Below are 18,151 nucleotides of genomic sequence, written 5' to 3'. Positions count from 1 at the left end.
ACATCTGAGACGCCAGAGCCATGAAAAGACGAAATGATTGTCAGAATAATTGCAAAACTAATTTCCTCTCAATCGGTTAATAGTCTAATCTGTACTTGTAAATACTGTTTATATTTTATAAAGTCTTGATGTGTTTTGTGTGCATAAAACCAGTGGTGGAAAGTAACTGAGTACAATCACTCAAGTGCTATTCTTAGGTAGTTTTTAGATACTTGTATTTACTCCATTTTCTGCTCATTTATTCTTCTACTCCCAACATAATTCAGAGGCAAATTTGTACTTTTTACTCCACTACACGTACTTGACAACTTTAGTTCAATAATACAAAATATAATCAACAAATAAATCATGATGTAATATCATAGATTAAGATAAAACTTTATTGATCCACGACGGGAAATTCACAAGCTACCCAGAAAACAAACTATATCATGTAGTTAAACCACCTTAACCAGCTTCACATTATAGTGATGAGAACATGAATGCATCAATTATACATTATTCTGAAATATGCCATGTACTTTTACTTTTAGTATATTTTGATGCTAATACTCTTGTACTTTTACTTGAGGGAAAATTCAAATGTGTGACTTTTATTTGTAACAAGACTGTGGCATTGCTGCTTTCTCTTAAGTAAAAGATCTGGGTACTTCTTCCACCTCTGCATAATTTGTGAAGTAATGAGTAACTAAAGCTGTCAGACAATCCTTGTGGAGTAAAAAGTAAAACATTCTCCCCAGAAATGTAGTGGAGTAGACGAAAGGGGTGCAACAGGAAAAAACTCAAGTACAAGTACCTCAAATCTGTTGCACTTGAGTACATGTACTTATTTACATTCCACCGGTGCTGCACGCTAACTGCCAGTAGGGTGTACTATATATCTGGCTGAACTGGCCATTTAACTCTCAATAAGGTAAAATCTACAATTTTGATAAGTAGGAAACAATATTTCCTTCTTAATTAGTCCAAGTTAAGCATTTTGGGAGCCAAATTAAGTCATGGTGGGCGCCAGAGCAAAAATAAGATGGCAGGCCTCCATTAACCCATTCCTCCCATTCACCGTGCAATGTGCAGTTTTTTTCTGTACTACAATACTCAATTTGCTGTGTAGTAAAGTGTTCAAACCATTACTTGAGAAATATCAAGAGTATATGAACAAAACTGAGAGAATGAAGGTCGTAAAATGACACTTTGACAGTCCCAAGCTTCTGTAATACCACTTTAAGGCATCATGTCAGCTGATGCTGTTTGGTAATAGACCTTTTTTCACAGCAGACATTTTGACTTGTCAGAGCACATGTGCTGCTGATGAGATTAACAATAGCTCCATTTAACTCAAGTATCCCAGTTAGGTCAACATATGCAATACCCAGACCTTGACACAGGTATAGGAAATAAATAGAATACAGCCAATATTTATCATTGAAACCTGTGCCTTTGTTAAAATGTCACTCCCGCCTTGTCTTTCATCAAACTGCTTTATGCTGCAGTGCTGTTATGGGATCCAGTGTCTGTTATATCTGTCCACAGTTTGCTGGACAACTCACTGGGGTGCTTGTCTGACACAAGAAAAACATTATGGTTAAGTCTGCAAAGTGTCCCAGTGATTCATTGATTACATGTTTCTTGCCTCAGAGCTGCCATGTTGAGGACCAAATCTTCTAACCAGGCATAACTATGTCACAATCCATCATCTGGAAAAAGTGAAGCTCATTAACTGACTACTTGTATATCAAAACAGAGGGAGAAGAGATGTGCCTGTATAAGGAAACACTCGAGGTCATGACTTCCCTTAGCTTTTTTTTTTTTTTTTTTTAATATGTTGTTGTATATATAGATGGTTCATCCATACACCAACCAAAAGCTTGAGACCTTCACGACAAGTCCAATTGTACATGCTCCTATGATGTATTCAATTGTACTTTCAGTGCTCAAAAACACATGTCCTGTAGCCATACTGAACACCAAGAGCATTCTCTTTTTTCCTGAAATCAATGTTTCCAAGTTGCCCACTGATCCACTCTGTATCCAGATGCGTGACAACCAGCCATTTCATAAGTCGGTTGCAAAGTAACAAAGTTACAGCTGTTTTCATTTTAAATAGTCTTCAATTTAAAAAATTTGCAGTCTGATACAGAAGGCTAGGAGACCTGAACAATATGAAAGTGCTAGTCATTAATTTACAGAGATCAGGCATCACATAGTGCTATGAAGTATCCAATATGCTACATATGAATACAGCTGTTAACACCTTACAAATGCCTGTTTTTTTTTTTTTTCAAGGCTACTTGAAAAAAAATCAATAACCTTGGCTTGTATGTACATAAACATGAGGGTTTGTTTATGCAGAAAATAACGTAGATATCACCACTACCAGAGGTATAATAATATTACGGCCGTTTCGCCACAACAGTGATAATGAAATATTTAGTCCCATTATCAATTTGTAACTGTTAATCCCCCAATTTTGTCGGGAAGTGGGAAAAAAAAACCGAAAGAGTTGCCGTCAGGGTATCCCCTCCACACTGGGCTCCAGAAGACAACGTTGTTCAGAGCTTCTTCTCTTGCATCGTGCTCAAGTTCTTGGTTTGTTTTCCCCAGCCATTGGTTGCATTTTGGTTGCTTTCCCACATCTTCTGGCGCTATTTCCCATTTGACAGATTGAAGAATGACTGAGAAGAACCAGTTCTGGAACCACTACTTAAGGGAACAACACAAGCTTTTTTTTTCACTTCACTACAATCAGTCACAGAGTAATAAAAAGTAGAACGGATGACTCAATTCATTCCTGGAGCAGTGCCTCCAAAGTTGAAAGTAGATGGCACCACTGGCGCTGTGAACTTGTACCCGCCGTGTTTCTCGATCATCTTGGATTCTGTAATTAGATAATAAGCAACAGTGCTTAAAAGTCACACATGAACTTATTTCCTGAAGGTTTACTGTTGCTCACTCTTTACTACACAGCTGGTGGGAGACTGCACCCTAAAAGTTGGTCAATTTCACTGTCAGAAAGTCCAAGACAAATTAAAAGTTGTCTTTGAAGAATAAGGCCTTTGAATGTTTTCCTGCACACCATCCACGGAACAACTCAGGACATAGGTGGGTAATTTTAAGACAAGACCGGGTTTGTAAAAACCTCTTAGCCTGTCAATCTGAAATGGAAACAAGGTATCCCCAACACACCCTCCTCTCTCTCGTTAGTTCGTTCTTCACCTTTGCACAGTTGGCGATAAGACACCCCACACCAGATTCTGGCACAGCTTTTTCTACCGCCAACCAATGTGATCAACACCTTTTCTGGGTATTTCATGCCTTTATTTTTCAAGGAAAACAGGAAATGAAAGGAGAGATGGGGACAACATGCAGCAAAAAGGTCCACAGTAAGACTCAAACCAGGGACACTACAGTTCATATTCAGTCCTTAAATCCCTAGGCCACCACTTCGGTTCACGAGCATTATCAGCAGCCATACAGGCACAGAACTTCACAGTATAATGCATTTTACTATTGAACAGAACACTTATTTTTCTTTGTGAGGTGAGAAATGATTCTTGTAACCCCAGACTCATGTTTATCTGCCTATGAAAAAAACAGTGGCATATTTCAGTGTGCTAGACTAGTGAAACTGGACAGAGGCTATGAATATTTTAGTTATTTTAATTCCAAGTAACTGTATAGATGAAAAGCATCAGTAAATGGCATCATTGCACGATCAAGGCATGTCAAAAAAAAAAAGAAAAAAAAAAAAAGAGCTTTACTCGACAGACTGAAGTGCTGCATCAGCACCTCATTGGAAAATTGGGGTAGAGTCTCAGCTGGTGCTCACCATGTGCTGCCCGTCTCTGGTCTGCAAGTGTGCCAATGTCCTGAAGGTGTTTGCCCTGTTCCTCATCAAGGGCCTGTGTTAATGCCTGGTACCATGCTGGGTCACGGGTCTGGATATCTGCATCACAGTAAAGTTGGATTGAAGTCACTGACTTACATGGACACACTGTGTAACTGAACCAGTTAAATTTTGATTCGCAGTAGAGATCAACACACGCTTTGCATCAACATCTTGTCATCTTACTCTGTAGTATGGCTTTGAAGATCTGATACTCGTCCACTAAGTTGTCCTCATCATCTACAGCTGTAGTGTAGCCCTCAAGTGCTGTCTCCTCCGCATCGTCCTCTTCCCAGTCTTCATCATCTCCATCCTCTCCCGCCTGCTTCGCCAACATCTCCAGGTACTCCTGGCCCTCCTCGTCAATGTCGTCCTCGTCACTGCCCAGCTCAGCTACATTCAGTCAGAGAGTTAAGGAAACACTTTTGAAAATCACGCCATACACACCTCGGCCAAAGCAACACCAACTACACCAAACTCTTGTGCATTACCGTTGTCGTCCTCGTCTTCCCCGTCTTCATCATCGTCATCTTCGTCATTCTCATGCTCTGCTCGACAGGCGTACGCCCTCTTGAGGCCATTGAACAGTAGGATGGCAGCTGGAAGAAGCTGTCCAGCCACCTGGTTGACAGCCTGAGGCCTGTGCTCGAGGTCAATGAGAGCACAAAGTCCGAGAATGCACATCTTCCTGTCATGGAGGCTGTGTGGGGGGAGAAAAGAGAAAAGGTTAGCATGACTACTTTTACCATTAAGACCAGGCTCAAGTCATTTATTCTGAGATTTAGCAGTCAGGACCAGGTATACTGTAGTGGTAATCTGTTGAGATACTCATGAAACACTTACCCAAGGAAGCAGTCGACATCTTTGAGCCACTGGGTTATGAAGTGGTTAGTGATAGGCTCAGTGTTGTTTGGAAAGCGTAGATTCTCTAAAGTGTTGAGGAGAAGAGGGGGGCTGTAGTAAAGTGCAGCAATAGCCACCTGCAGGCACATAGTCCTCAGCTCGCTGGTCTTCACCTCCCGCGTCAAACGCTCCAATGCAGCAGCCACAAACAAGGGCACAACCTGCAACCACAACAACACATCTTCAGCAAAGTTCATCCTCAATCGAGCAAAAGTGTGCATGACGAATATTACCTTAAAATTACAAGAATTATTTTAAATTCAGGAGTGAATGTATCCTGTAGATGTATTTTCCTCTGCTGTTGTTCCTTTTCATCTTACCAGTTTGAGGAGTAAATTTGTTTTGTGATACTGACCTGGTCAATGCCACGACCTTTGCACTGCAGAATGATCACCTCCAGTAGCTTGGCTGCATGGCACTCTGGGTCCTCTCCTGGATCACCTGTCAGGACCTGTGTGAAGTGAAACAGTCAGGTAAACCTTCCAAATCAGGCAGGAGAAACAGACTGACAACATGCAGGAGGAATGTGGGAGCATAGTCTCTTACAACAAGCATGTCAACTGCACCATTTTACCTTCTTGCACATGCTATAGATGATCTCCAGGTATTTGGTGTCGGAGAGTAGAGTATCTGTGTCAACTGTGACGTAATTGTGAAGAAGAGGCATCATATCTGAAATAAGACACATTTACTTTTCACACAGCTGAATTTACAGCAAAACAAATGCCCACTTTTCCTCTCTGGACTCAGGACATTGTATGGGTGTTGATGCTAGTGCTCTTCTTTAGTTTACGGTTTTAAATATTTATAGCTCACAGAAACCAACTAACCATTCTAACATGAATCCAAGTACCGGTTCTTAGTCAAGCACCAACCTGTGAAGTAGTCAAATCCATCCTGCTGGAAGACTTCATATACCAGTGGAAGGAGCTGCCACATCTGTGGTGACACCTGCTGGCAGGTCAGGCTGTGAGCCAAGGACAGAATCTCCTCATAGAACTCTGGAAAAAGAAAAAGAGAGAAAGAGAAAGAGAAAAAGAGAGAGCGAGAGAGAGAGAGAGGTGAGTCATGAAAGTAAAGGTCTGTTTATTATCAATAGGTCACCTTAGGCTTAACAGAGAGACAACATGCAGGAGGAATGTGGATGTACAGGAAAGACCAGTCCTGCTTACCTAGTACATGTTGCTGCAGCACAGTGCCAATCACCTGCAGACAAATTCCTTCCAGCTGCTGGGTAATCTGAAACACGATGGTTGAAGGAAATGGGGATTTAATCAACAAAATAAAATCCAGAGAGAAAGCCATGGAGATCAAATCTGTACTGTTCATCTTACAGCATATTCCTAATACTACAAATGTTGTGGTGTATCATCGAACACAAGGCTCTTCGTGAAACACATGAGGCAAGTGAAACAATTAGTCACTCATTTTGTTCAAAATGTGTATAACTATATAACTAATAGATTATACTAATCTGTTTTGTCACCACTTGCAGTTGCTTTGTATTCTATTAAGCACTTAGAGTTTTATAAACACAGAATGCTTAGAAATCATTTAAATAGGTCGAACAAAATTGCTTTTATTTTTTTTAAATCAGTTTTCTTTTTATGACCCGGTTTATTTTGCTGCCTATGTGAAGGACTTTGTAATGTGAATTTTGAGAAGGGCTCTATAAAGATTCTAATTATTACCTAATATAACTGAATACCACAGTATATAAAAAAGGGGAAATTAGCATGCAACAGGTATGATCCAGTTTTTAAAATTCAGACTGTATTATCAATGCTTGCTACACTGAAAACATGACCAATGAGTGTGATGTATGGAACAAAAAAATGATTTTAGTGAATGCGGAAATGATTATTTTGAGTCAGATCAATTAGACGCAACAAGGATAAGCACCTCTTCATCACGCTTTTTTCTTCATACCTGATGAGTCAGTCCTGAAATGTCACCTGTCCTCTGATGTATCTACACCAACTGAACAGGTCACATTTCACTGGTCAAATAAAAATAATTCCAGTTCTTTGTAGCAGTGACGTAAATCGAGGACTGCTGAAACATAAACTACTGAACTGTTATGCAATCAAAAAAATCCTCAGTGTAAAAGCAATGCCTGGTCAAATCTAATGGCTTCTTGGCTTCGAGCACCAGCAGTCCCATGTTTCGGCAGACATGGTGGCAGCGTGCCCCAGCACTATTTCTAGCGTCTGCCTCAGCCTCTGAGTCATTTTGAACGCAGTGAGAACAGAGCGTGTTCCCAGGAGTTGGTGGGTGGCTGAAGTGTGTTGGCAGGAACGCTACAGCAGACCAGAGCTGCTTCTGCACATGAAGTGGCACGGAGATGAGTGATCAGCCAATAGTGTGTGTGTGTGTGTGTGTGTGTGTAGCATGCTTAGTGGCTATGCTGCTAACCTCTTTGTGGTCCTCCACCACACTTAACAATGTGTCAATGGTGTTGAGGATGCCCATAGCTGTCACGGCCTTGTCATCCCCTCCCTCCTCATCAGGCCCCGTCTGAATCACCTGGTTGAACGTCATAGCCTGTCAAAGAGCGAACAAAGAGACCATTATGATTGTGTCTGTGGACTTTAGATATTCATACATTTCACCATCAGGCTGAAAGTCTGACTGATTTCTTCACTCCACGTCAATACATTAAGAGAAACAGGTCAAAATCTGCTAAATCTGATGGTAGCTTTCTCCTAAAAGCAATACGGAGATTTATGCATGTGACATCACCATTCACTGAGCTCACCACAGTCACTGATTGGCAAAGATGCAAACTAAAGCTACAAATTGTAAAGAGTGCAACAGACACTTTTTCAAAAACTTCTGATGGATAAAGAGAAGAAAAGCAAATCTTTTCTGGCAATTTGGTGAGACAACTATATTCCTGGTACCTTATCTTGGATGTATAGTTGCCTTTTTTGGGTAAACTGAGACCATTATTTCTTTTTGGATTACTCCGTGAGTGACTTCTTTGCTGCCTGTACTCCATCTCCATGAAGACTTTTAGACATGTGTGTTTCTCTCCTCATTTACAGCTCAGAAATGTTGTGAAATGATAAAATGATACCTCTTTACTGATTGCACTTACCAAGTGCTGTGTCATCTCCACTGCAATTGGAGTGACCTCCTCGCTATATTCACAGATCATTTTCTGTATGACATTGGTGAGGTCATCGTTCTCTGTCTCCCTGACGATGTGTAGGAGTGCCTGCATCACTGGCCGGATGAAGGGGGTGATGTATTCTTTGGCTAAAGAACACAACACACAAGTTTATTTAGACACTCAAAGAAAACTACTAAATTACATACAAAAAAAGAGAAAAACAGAACAAAAAAAAAAAAAAAAAAACAGTAAAACACAAGCTGCATGACTTTACTTGCTCACCTTTCTCCTGGTTGCTGATAAGAACCTGCAGGGCAATAGCAGCCTCCACCTTAACTGGCATTTCATTGTCATTGATTAGACAAAGGCGAGTCAGCTCAAGAGCCGTCTGCAGGTTCTGGTCACTTTTGAACTTCACCTCACAGAAGTAATGAAGCACCCAGCAGGCCTATGTGAAAACAGAGGTGGAGAAAATGTGGCAGAACTCATTAAAGGACCTAACAAAAGCAAGTAGCGTGACAATACAAGACAAGCTCGTGTTAATTCAAAGTCACTTTACTAAGTAATGTTAACAAGTCCTAGGTCTGCCTGTTATGAGGTGATCACTTACTCTGGCTCTCATGTAGCCCAGTTCACTGCGGAACAGGGGGAAGACGTGATTCTGCAGCATGAACTCCATCTGGTCCTTATAAATTTTTTTCTGTGTGGAGAATAAAATAAAAACTGTCAATTTTCACAAGGCAGTAAAAGACAACTTATAATACTTATCCTGTATGTTTAGCATTGCCAAGTTTAACAAATTAATCTATAGCTTGTTTAATAGTTTCAAGAAACAGGCTAAATCTGGGTAAATTAGTTAACTCCTCAGTGTCAGCACTTGAATATTTGGTCCATGCATATCAAAATAGATTTAAAAAACAAACCCAAAAGCCAAGTAGGCACAATAGTTTTTGCCATCTTTAAGAATTCATAGCTAAACCAACTTCTACAAAATCATCTCTTCAAAGAGAGCATAATTCATGACTGAGTGCTCTTGAGGGCAGTCTTGGTTTAAAAAAAAAAAAAAAAAAAAAAAAACACAGAAGATGCGAGGAAAATTCCATTTGCTGCACTGTTACAAATGTTCAAGACCAGTTCTGCTCTGAATGGAATCACATGTTGTTGTTTTTAATCTGTGTGCAGAAAAAAAGGAACGGTCAGAGAAGTACGCAAACAAGCCAACTGAGAACTATTAACCTTCAGCAAGATTTCAGCCAAAGAGCCTATCATGTGGAGGGCACCATCCTTTTTCCTGGGGTCAGAGGCAGGATCAGTGAGAATCTGGTAGCAGAAGCCCATAGTCTTTTGCAGAACCTAAACAGAACAAGAGCAACATACTGGATTAGGCCTTATCAAATATGAATTGCGGGGGCAGAGGAAGAATCTGTTTTTGTTTTTCATTTTGGGAAAAATAAGATTCAAGGTAATAAACAACAATAATTTCAACTCACCTCTTTCCTCTTGTTGCAGGCAGTGAACAGAAGTGTCTGGGCTGCTGTCGTTGGCGAGATGAAGTCCTCAAACACGTCTGAAGGGGACAACAGAGATCGAATAACTAGCTAGCTATCGCTGACGAACGGGATTCATCTGGAGTATAGGCAACAACATTCTGTGCTTACCAAACTTCATGCGAATGTACTCGTATGGATCCTCCTGCCACAGTTCCTCATCACTGTCTGTGTAACACATGAGGGGGAAAACCACATCCTGAATGATGCCCTGAAAAACAAAATGAGAGGTTACAATCAGGGAGGAGGGAATTGACTTTCACAAAGTATTACTTTTTTTCATCTGTTGGCTGAAACCATACAGTTCGGCGGTGGTGCTGTAGCTTAATGCATTTAACAGGGACAATCAGTCCATCGTTTCACGATGTTACTGCTAACTACAACTAACATATGAGACTTGCCACATACTATAGTGTTGTGAAACGCTTACTGGATATTCGTGTGTTGTATTTATACCTGGATGTGTGGTTTGAGGTTCCTCCACGTCAGAGCATGTGCTATGCCCTGGTTGATGTAGTTGAGCGTCTGCTGGAGTACTCTGGGAGCCACGTATTGCTTTTCCTTGTACTGGTATAAGACTTTCAGCAGCACCTAGTAGACAAATGTACAAAGAAATCCCTTATGTTTGTGAGTTGCACTCCAGAAGACCCACAGATCAGTCAAAACGGGGAGCTGCTGCTGACATTACACCTTCTGAAGTTCTTACCTGCTGAGCAGGAACTGCATATTCCTTGAGGAAAAGATCAGCAAACTCTGTGTACTCTTTGGTTGTGTTACCTGGGCTTCCATATCTGAAAAGATGGTTTAATATAGTGAATGTTATCCTTAAACATATCTGAATGATTTACTAACCAAGTTAAGGGAGCAATTATTGGATTTCTTACCTCTCAAACAGCCGAGCCAAGATGTGAAGGGCCCACTTCTTACACTTCCACCATGGCAGCTCGGGCCGCTCATCTTCATCTATTTGCATCGTCTCCTACAGAGACCAAGGACAACATTCACACACTCAGCTTATAAAGAAATGAAATGCGCCAATTTGTAAGCAGTGATTGGCAACAGTATGCAATATGTATTTATTTCGTCACCTTACCGGAGGCACATCTCTATCCACAACTGTCTTCAGGATTTCCATCCACTCTGTCAGGTTCTGTCTGTTGATGAGTTCCAGGGGCAGGTTGTACTGTAGAGATGAAGAAAATGAGTTTTCTTACTCTAATTAGACCAGATGTTTAGCCAAAAGGAGGCATTATAGATTTAAAAGTAACACTGATTTCAGTGAACAAACCAAGCTTATTTTAAACACAGGTTGAGCACAACTTCAAGAGTTACCAGTAAGACGCTTTAGAAAAAATGGCAATAAACTAAATCCATCCAAACCCAAACCCAAAGAGAGAAAGGAGGCCCTGGCTAGGGGATCTCAGGAGCTGTGACATTACCTGGAAGAGGGCATAGAGGATTTTGAAGATCTGTTTCTGTATGAGGACAGAGTCACTGGAGTGGTCAGGGAGCAGCTGGATAAAGCGTTCTTTCAGCATGGGCATGAAGATGTGCATGGCAGCCACCAGAGGTTGACGCTCTTCTGGTTTCTTGTATCTGTCTCACACACAGGTTATACATTAGCCACACAAGCACAAAGTTAACCCCAAGGCATGTGTTACAACACAATATCAAATGAAGACTGAGAACTCTGACTCACTCATAGTTTTTGACAAGCTGGTAAAGGCAGAGCAAGATGCCCAACCATCCTGCACTGTTGTCTGACTGCAAGTAGAAACCGATCTTGTCCACGATGGTCGTCCACTTGCCGGGGTAGTCATGCTTGATCATGTGGTGGATACATGTTGTCAACTGGACCCTGACAAGTTCAAAAGGGCAGTTATAGATTGGATGATTTAGAAAGCTCCCCTCACTCTACTCAGCCAGCAGGCTGTGTGGTTACCTGATGCGCTCGGGGGAGTGGATGATGGCCTCCACTATGTTGTCTCGAATGAACTGCCTGTCCTCCTCAGGGATGTTATTGACAGGCGTCTCTGTGCCTGAGCCATCACCGTCACTCCAGTGCTGAGTTATCATGTTCTTAAGGTAAATCACACCTAGACAGAGAGTAAAAAACCCACAAGAAAAAATGTTTCTGATCCAGATACCTAAATGCACATCTGTGAATATAATTTTATTACTGTATTAAATTGCATTTATTTGAAGTAAAAATAATCCCCCGCCCCCCCCCCCAAAAAAGGCCTGATACTTCACTGCATATTAGAAAACATTCAGCCCTCCCCCAAGGTTGCTTTATAAGAGTATCAAAGTAAGAAAAGCACTATGCATGGTTTTGAAATTCAGTTGGTGTACAACCTCATTTAACTCCCAAATGTGCACCCATTATACCACATTTACAACATTATAGTGGTGTACAACACAGTAGTGTAAATTCAGAACCACCTAGAGCCTAAGATGCAGGAATCAATTCTTCCATCTGCAGTTCAGTAGTTTTGAATGTGGCACATGGGTGTCAGCTGGGTTCATATCTACAATGTGGGGCCCCACTCTGAGTTCTGTGGCTCGCAGGGGGAGAGGCATCTGAGGGCGCGGAGGAGCCAGGCCTGGGAGGCGGACGTCAGACTGCTGACACAAATGTCTACACCACTGGCGAGGCAATCATAATCCAGCCTATCAATGCTGACAGAGCATAAACCCCCTTCCCCTCCGCCTATGAGCACCAAACTACACGATCAAGCCACTAACAATCTGTAATGTCAATTAGATTCATGGACAGGAGGAAAATTGCTTTTTGAAAATGTCTATCTGAATGCAATGGCTGCCCGCTTAATGCATGATCAAAAACGACAAGTTAAAAGAAAACATGACAAGGGCATAAGAATATGGCACAATGTCCACTTTAGGTGCTTTATGAAACTTGGCAGGCCATTCTCTTACACACCATCACAGCCTCAAAACCTGTCTGTATGTCAACTTCAGTAAACTGCGGTTCCAGTCCAAAAAATTTTGGCAACTGAGGCTGTCATGGATTAACCATCTAAAATTACCTTAGTGTCTTTTTAAAATCAAATACTCCGCTGGGCCAACAAAATTACACAACCAATGAGCTTAAGTATACAACCACTTGTATTTTTTTAAACCACAAAATCAACATTGAGCACTTGAATCTATTCAAAAAGTTGAGGAAATCTGAAATTTAAAATTAGAAATAAGATTGGCAACAACAAGGAGGTACAGCTGTGCTGATTTTTCAGGGTGAAGCATCTTTCTGCTACCACACAAATGCAGCAGAGGTGAATGAAATTTCATCTGTGGTCTACAAAGCATAAATGGCATGACATTTAAAAACAACATGCCAACAACTGTTGACAGCAGTGCCATTTTTAACGCTTCGACCACCACGCACAAAATTTCATTTACCTCCTTTCTTTGCATTTGATTGGCAGCAGAAATCTGAGAAGCAGAGATTTCAAAAACTCACCACATACTGAATATGCTGCCAATACTGACTGAAATACAACTCAAACCCACATTCAGCCATGCTGTCCAGAGACAGTCTGTTAGAAAACGAATATTAGTTCACTTGATCAATGTAGTCGCTGAACATCATGTAATAACTGTCGATCAAATAAAATGCTCATAAAAGAAGCAAAAAGACTGTAGACAAAAAAAAGAGAGAGAAAAAGACATCATTACATTGGGCTGCCTACCAACATCAAGCCAGACGGGAACTAAATGAATAACAATCCGACCAGCCCAAGTGACTGACTAAGCGCCAATACAACAAATTAAGATGATGTACGTTTGTAATCAGCCTCACTTGTGATATTATTCCGACAGCTTCTATGCCGTCTGAAGGAGTTGTTCCTCCACTACTCTGCTCTAAACACTGTCAGACATTTTTCCTACAGCTGGAAAAGTAATTTATTGCACTAAAGCACAGCCCTATAACAGCTTAATTTGCTAGCACAGCTATGAATACATGGGAGGTGGAAACACAATGATTCAGACACTATCTGTATACTTTCTCCAACAACTTTGGTCAAGATTTTAACTTTGAACATTGATTTTTCCCACCACTGACACCTTGCTCAGAGTGCAGCATTGGACTAAAGCAAAACAAGTTATATTTAACCAACTCCACGTGTCCACTGCACTTCAGCGTGGCACTTTAGCTTCACAAAAACACTAGTGTGAATCATGTATCATCACTAAATTATCTCTTTGAAACTATTATATAAGTGAACTATTTAACTTGGGGTCATGGAGAATATCGAGTCTATTTCTCATATAATGCAATATGACAAAATTGGATTAGGATAAAGCGGTAACAGTGCCAGAGTGTTTTGGTAACCTTATATGGCTCCACTTGATAGAAATGGTAGGGGAAAAAGCATGGACTGTGTGTCATAACATTGTTTTAAAACACTATTTATTAAGACACAAAACAGGAAAATACACTTACCACTTCAACACAATGAGAAATGTTAACAAATCTCAGTATTTGCATACAGACCGTTTTGGAGAACAGCTTTTACTTTCAATGTCTACTTTTCTCTATCAACAGTTTTTACCAGGACACATCTAGCACTCTAACCTGTTTGTGTTAAATCCCCACCTCAGTTTTTAAATTCATCCCTCATCCAACTCTGAGTATACAAATTAGCTGACTGCAAAGATGTGCTGTCTCACTCCTTAAGCTAACAGCAGGAACGCAACCTTTTTTTGGAGTAATTCTCTCAAAGGAGAACATTTAACATTAATAACATATGCAGAGCTGATTTTATGTCCTGTTTAGCTTTATATAACATCAACTTTTGCAAACGGTAGAACTATTGTCAAAGTTTAGACTCACCTGCTTGCCTGACAGGCAAATCCAGCTGATCAGACATGGTGACGCGCAGCAGAGTGGACACAAAGTTTACCTGGGTGTGACCCTAGAAATCAGAATTTAAAAAACAGCTGAATGTAAATCAGAAACACACACATGGAAACATTTGAAATCTCACAACTGAAGGCTATTTTGCATGAAGTAGGTTTCAAACTATTTTGCATGAAACCTTCTTCCAGCTGTTAATGGTGTTTTACTGTAATGTGCTACTGTACTGTAGGAGAGGACCGTGGCTTTAAGCTACATGGTAAAAATTCTGCCATCAAAATGAGTGGCAAAAATTAGGATAATTTTTGACATGGCAAGTTCAGTACAATTTATGCTTGGCATTCAGGTGCTTTAAGTCAGACAGTTGCCAAGTGACTGTTGATAAAAAAAAAGTTGTATTGCTACCTTTTCAAACCTGAAGCATAATTTTGTGCTTTGCTGTATTTTTACATTATGTTTACAAAACAAAGAAAGGCTCCATCATTTTGTTAAATATCGTCTCATGTCACAGCTCCTAAAAAAACTGTCAGAAAATTACAAAGGTAGCATGACAAGACATCAGTGAATTGTTCAATTTAACTATCCACATACACACAGATGCTCACATTAACCAGTGGTGATCCACAACAGTACAGGTCTCTTTGGCCAATACCATGGGTATGGATTACAAATTCAAGTCAATGTTCTGATCTGAAACATGATTAAGTGGTAAAGTGACTAAGATCAAGTTACAGCCCAATTATTTCTGAGTTACTGTCTCCTCCACAACATCTGCATCAGAGTGGTCCCTGTAAACTTGTATTGATAAAACATGGCGATGACTGATATTGTGTATCAGATGTTTTCATCTAGATGGTCACTTGGTAATAAATATACAGCTGATTCCAAACATTGTATGGGTATGCAGAGTTCCAAGACAAATGGTATTTCCACAATATGTGCTTTCAACTACAATGCAGCTCCAATGTGTACATATTTTAAAAAGGTCATGTAATGTATTAAAGCATTTTGTAAATCCTTAGTCAACTTTTATCAGGCAATTTTCCATGAGAATCAAAGTCAGAGTTTATGACTAAGCAAAGCACTGTATTTAGAAACTATGCACTCAAGCAGGTTTACTCCATCCTCCTCCAGAAGACAAGATTTTTTGTTCTTAACACATCTTGCTATGTAAAAACACTCCCAGCTCTACCATTCAAGTGAGCTATCACAATGAATGCATATGTGGGTGTTTAAAATAAAAAAAAAAAAAATTAAACCCCCTTGCACTAGCAAAAATAAACATGGAGGAAGGGTTGCTCTATTGGGGCAAAACACTGAGCATGTGCCCATGTGCTATGACTGGATTACCATCAACTGAATATAAAAGAGTAAACAGACCATAGTTTATGGTCACATACTGTTATCCATTTCGACTTAACAGTGATTTACAGGAGCACACATGTACAAAAATGGTGGGGCCTAGTTGTTGCATTGTGATTGCACCGTCTCACACAGGGACGAATTTGGCATCAAAACAATTTAAGGCCTCACCTCTGAACGCATTTAACAATGCAGGCAATCAAACCAGAATCAGTGGGCTCTGAACATCTTCTGGAAGAAATTGTTTAAAATAATTCCTTTAAGGTTTCAACTTGTTTTATGTAGGGCACTGTCCATACTAACCATTTATTTCTTCTTAACCACGTCAGTCAAGACAGAATGAAGAGCCATCAAACTACATGGCCTAAAGTTAGAACGTCAGTCAAATATATCCTGTTCTGTTTCAATGTTACCCATTAAATGTCTTTCTGACACTTAATTTCCACAGCACATATTATTTAACTGGCGGAAATAAAAATGTTGCCCACACAAAGTTTAGTGAGTAGCCACAAGAATGATGGGGGACAAGACAACTTTTTAAAACTACACAATCCGACAGCTGCCTCAACCAGTGTTGCTAAGTTAGTTAATGTTAGCTCACATGAAACTCGGCTAACATGAAACTCAATTTTATATATATTTATATATTTGTGTAAAAGCTATAAAGTCACCGGTTGTATATCAAATGTGGTTACAGCAAACAACACTGGAGACCCGGCTGTTGTAAATCTCATTCAGTTGTTACAGAATGTCATTACTTCAGGGTTTGTCACAGTGACACGTGAGCAGCAGCTATGTAGCAAAGCAACGGCAGCTCAGCCAACAAGTAGCAAAGTTAGCTAGCTGATATAAGCTACACGGCTAGGCATCAGTGTGCTGCTGTTTAATCCGCAAACCAGAATTTGCTCCACATTCAGTGAGCGTCACTTGTCGTTTAAGACACTAACCTCATTATTCGTGTGTCGTGTCAACTCTGGGATTAGTCAAAACTGAACCGAAACTGTGTGTGACGAGCTAACAATTGTAACGGTAAGGGTTAGCTTGTTTAGCATTAGCGACACAGCTGGCTCAAGATGAAGCTAACGTTGACGTTGGTTACTGGCACGAGTGTGTCATCGATATAAAACAACGCCACTGAAATCATGCCGTTGTCTCTAACGGTATATTGGTGATAGGAGTGAGGATTTATGAATTACTACACTGGTCGAATAGCGGGATTTAGCTCTCGATCTCAAGGTAACGGTAGCAGAGCCCAGTCTGCGTGATCGCACCATCTTGATGTTGTGAACGGCCGAGGCCCGTTCCGAGACCGCGCCACAACCTCCATCACAATTAACGGCTAATCTAAACTTTTACCTCGTTCAGCTGTCTCTCCGCGGCCTCCCGCAGATTGGGGTCCATCGTCCCCCGAAGGGCCTCGACCAAAGACTCGGGATCCATTATTGAAACTCTGTTTACGGCTCGGATTTTAATATTTCAGAGGTCTATCAATTCCCAGTCACTGCGCACATGGACGCACGGCTCTCCGGTTACCCGGCGCGAAAGGAAGCAGTGAATGAAGTACCCGGATAGATCAGCGCCAAATTTGTGCAACACGAACATCCGGCGGAGACAGGAGCACTATCGGAATTGTAGTTTCCAGCATTACTTTCGTAAACCTTCGCATATTATGCACAGTGATTCAATTAGATAGGGAAGGTGACCCCCCTACTGGTCACTTTTATTCCAGAAAAGATAATAATTTTTTCTATTTCATTTTCAGTGTTCTTAAAATAATCAACGGCCTATTTTAGACATTGCAGGTGTATTCACACACACAAAAAACAGTAACTGAGAAGTTTCAGTTATATATAGGCTTAATAATTGGCATTTTGTGTGATTCTCCTCTGTCATTATTGATGTAAACTCACAGATGATAATAGTTGTTATGTGTAGCGATTTGTAGACCTCTGTCATCATTGAGCAATTGAGGGTTACTTTTCACAAATGTTATGCTTTTTTGGTGGACCAATTGTTGAATAATGCATGATAATAAAATAAAGATGATTATATATATATATATATATATATATATATATATATATATAGGATTCTAGAATGTTCCATTTAAAAAAAGGACAGGTCTTTAATGTTCTAACTGATGGAGGTGGACTTAACCTTAATGACTTTTACACTGTCATATTTTACATGCCCATCTTTGTATGCTAAAGCTTAATATGCAAAGTAAAATAGAACAGTTGCTGATGCTGTCACGTAAGTGGAGCTGAGCAGTGTTCATCCGATATGTGAACACTCGAAACACCATAAAAAGCTTGAGAGGCAGCTCTTTAATCTCCACCTCATATGAAATGTAACGTGCTGTGGTACATGGTCAAAGCAGCAGAAATCACGTTGCACTCCTGCTCCTGCTGGGGGCGCTGTTGCGAATGGTTTCCTGAGGGATGTGAAGGTAAAAGGTCAAC

General features: G+C 40.5%; 1 protein-coding gene across 1 annotated transcript; it reads right to left on the bottom strand.

Moving 5' to 3' along the window:
- Positions 1-1,787: 1,787 nt before the first annotated feature.
- ipo7 (importin 7) lies at positions 1,788-17,231 on the bottom strand. The gene is made up of 25 exons (XM_041963095.1): positions 17,046-17,231; positions 14,304-14,385; positions 11,391-11,544; positions 11,148-11,306; positions 10,888-11,044; positions 10,542-10,631; positions 10,333-10,427; positions 10,155-10,239; positions 9,905-10,039; positions 9,560-9,659; positions 9,392-9,468; positions 9,138-9,254; positions 8,512-8,601; positions 8,184-8,349; positions 7,887-8,047; positions 7,202-7,330; positions 5,959-6,025; positions 5,662-5,787; positions 5,361-5,458; positions 5,142-5,237; positions 4,727-4,947; positions 4,375-4,583; positions 4,070-4,276; positions 3,827-3,943; positions 1,788-2,875 (listed from the first exon to the last, which is right to left on the bottom strand). Exons 1-25 carry the CDS (start codon positions 17,127-17,129, stop codon positions 2,778-2,780), a joined length of 3,120 nt encoding a protein of 1,039 aa, XP_041819029.1. The 5' UTR covers positions 17,130-17,231; the 3' UTR covers positions 1,788-2,777.
- Positions 17,232-18,151: the final 920 nt, after the last annotated feature.

This window comes from Chelmon rostratus, chromosome 1, assembly GCF_017976325.1.
Source record: "Chelmon rostratus isolate fCheRos1 chromosome 1, fCheRos1.pri, whole genome shotgun sequence".
NCBI lineage: Eukaryota > Metazoa > Chordata > Actinopteri > Chaetodontiformes > Chaetodontidae > Chelmon > Chelmon rostratus.
This window is presented reverse-complemented; position numbering and strand designations above follow the sequence as displayed.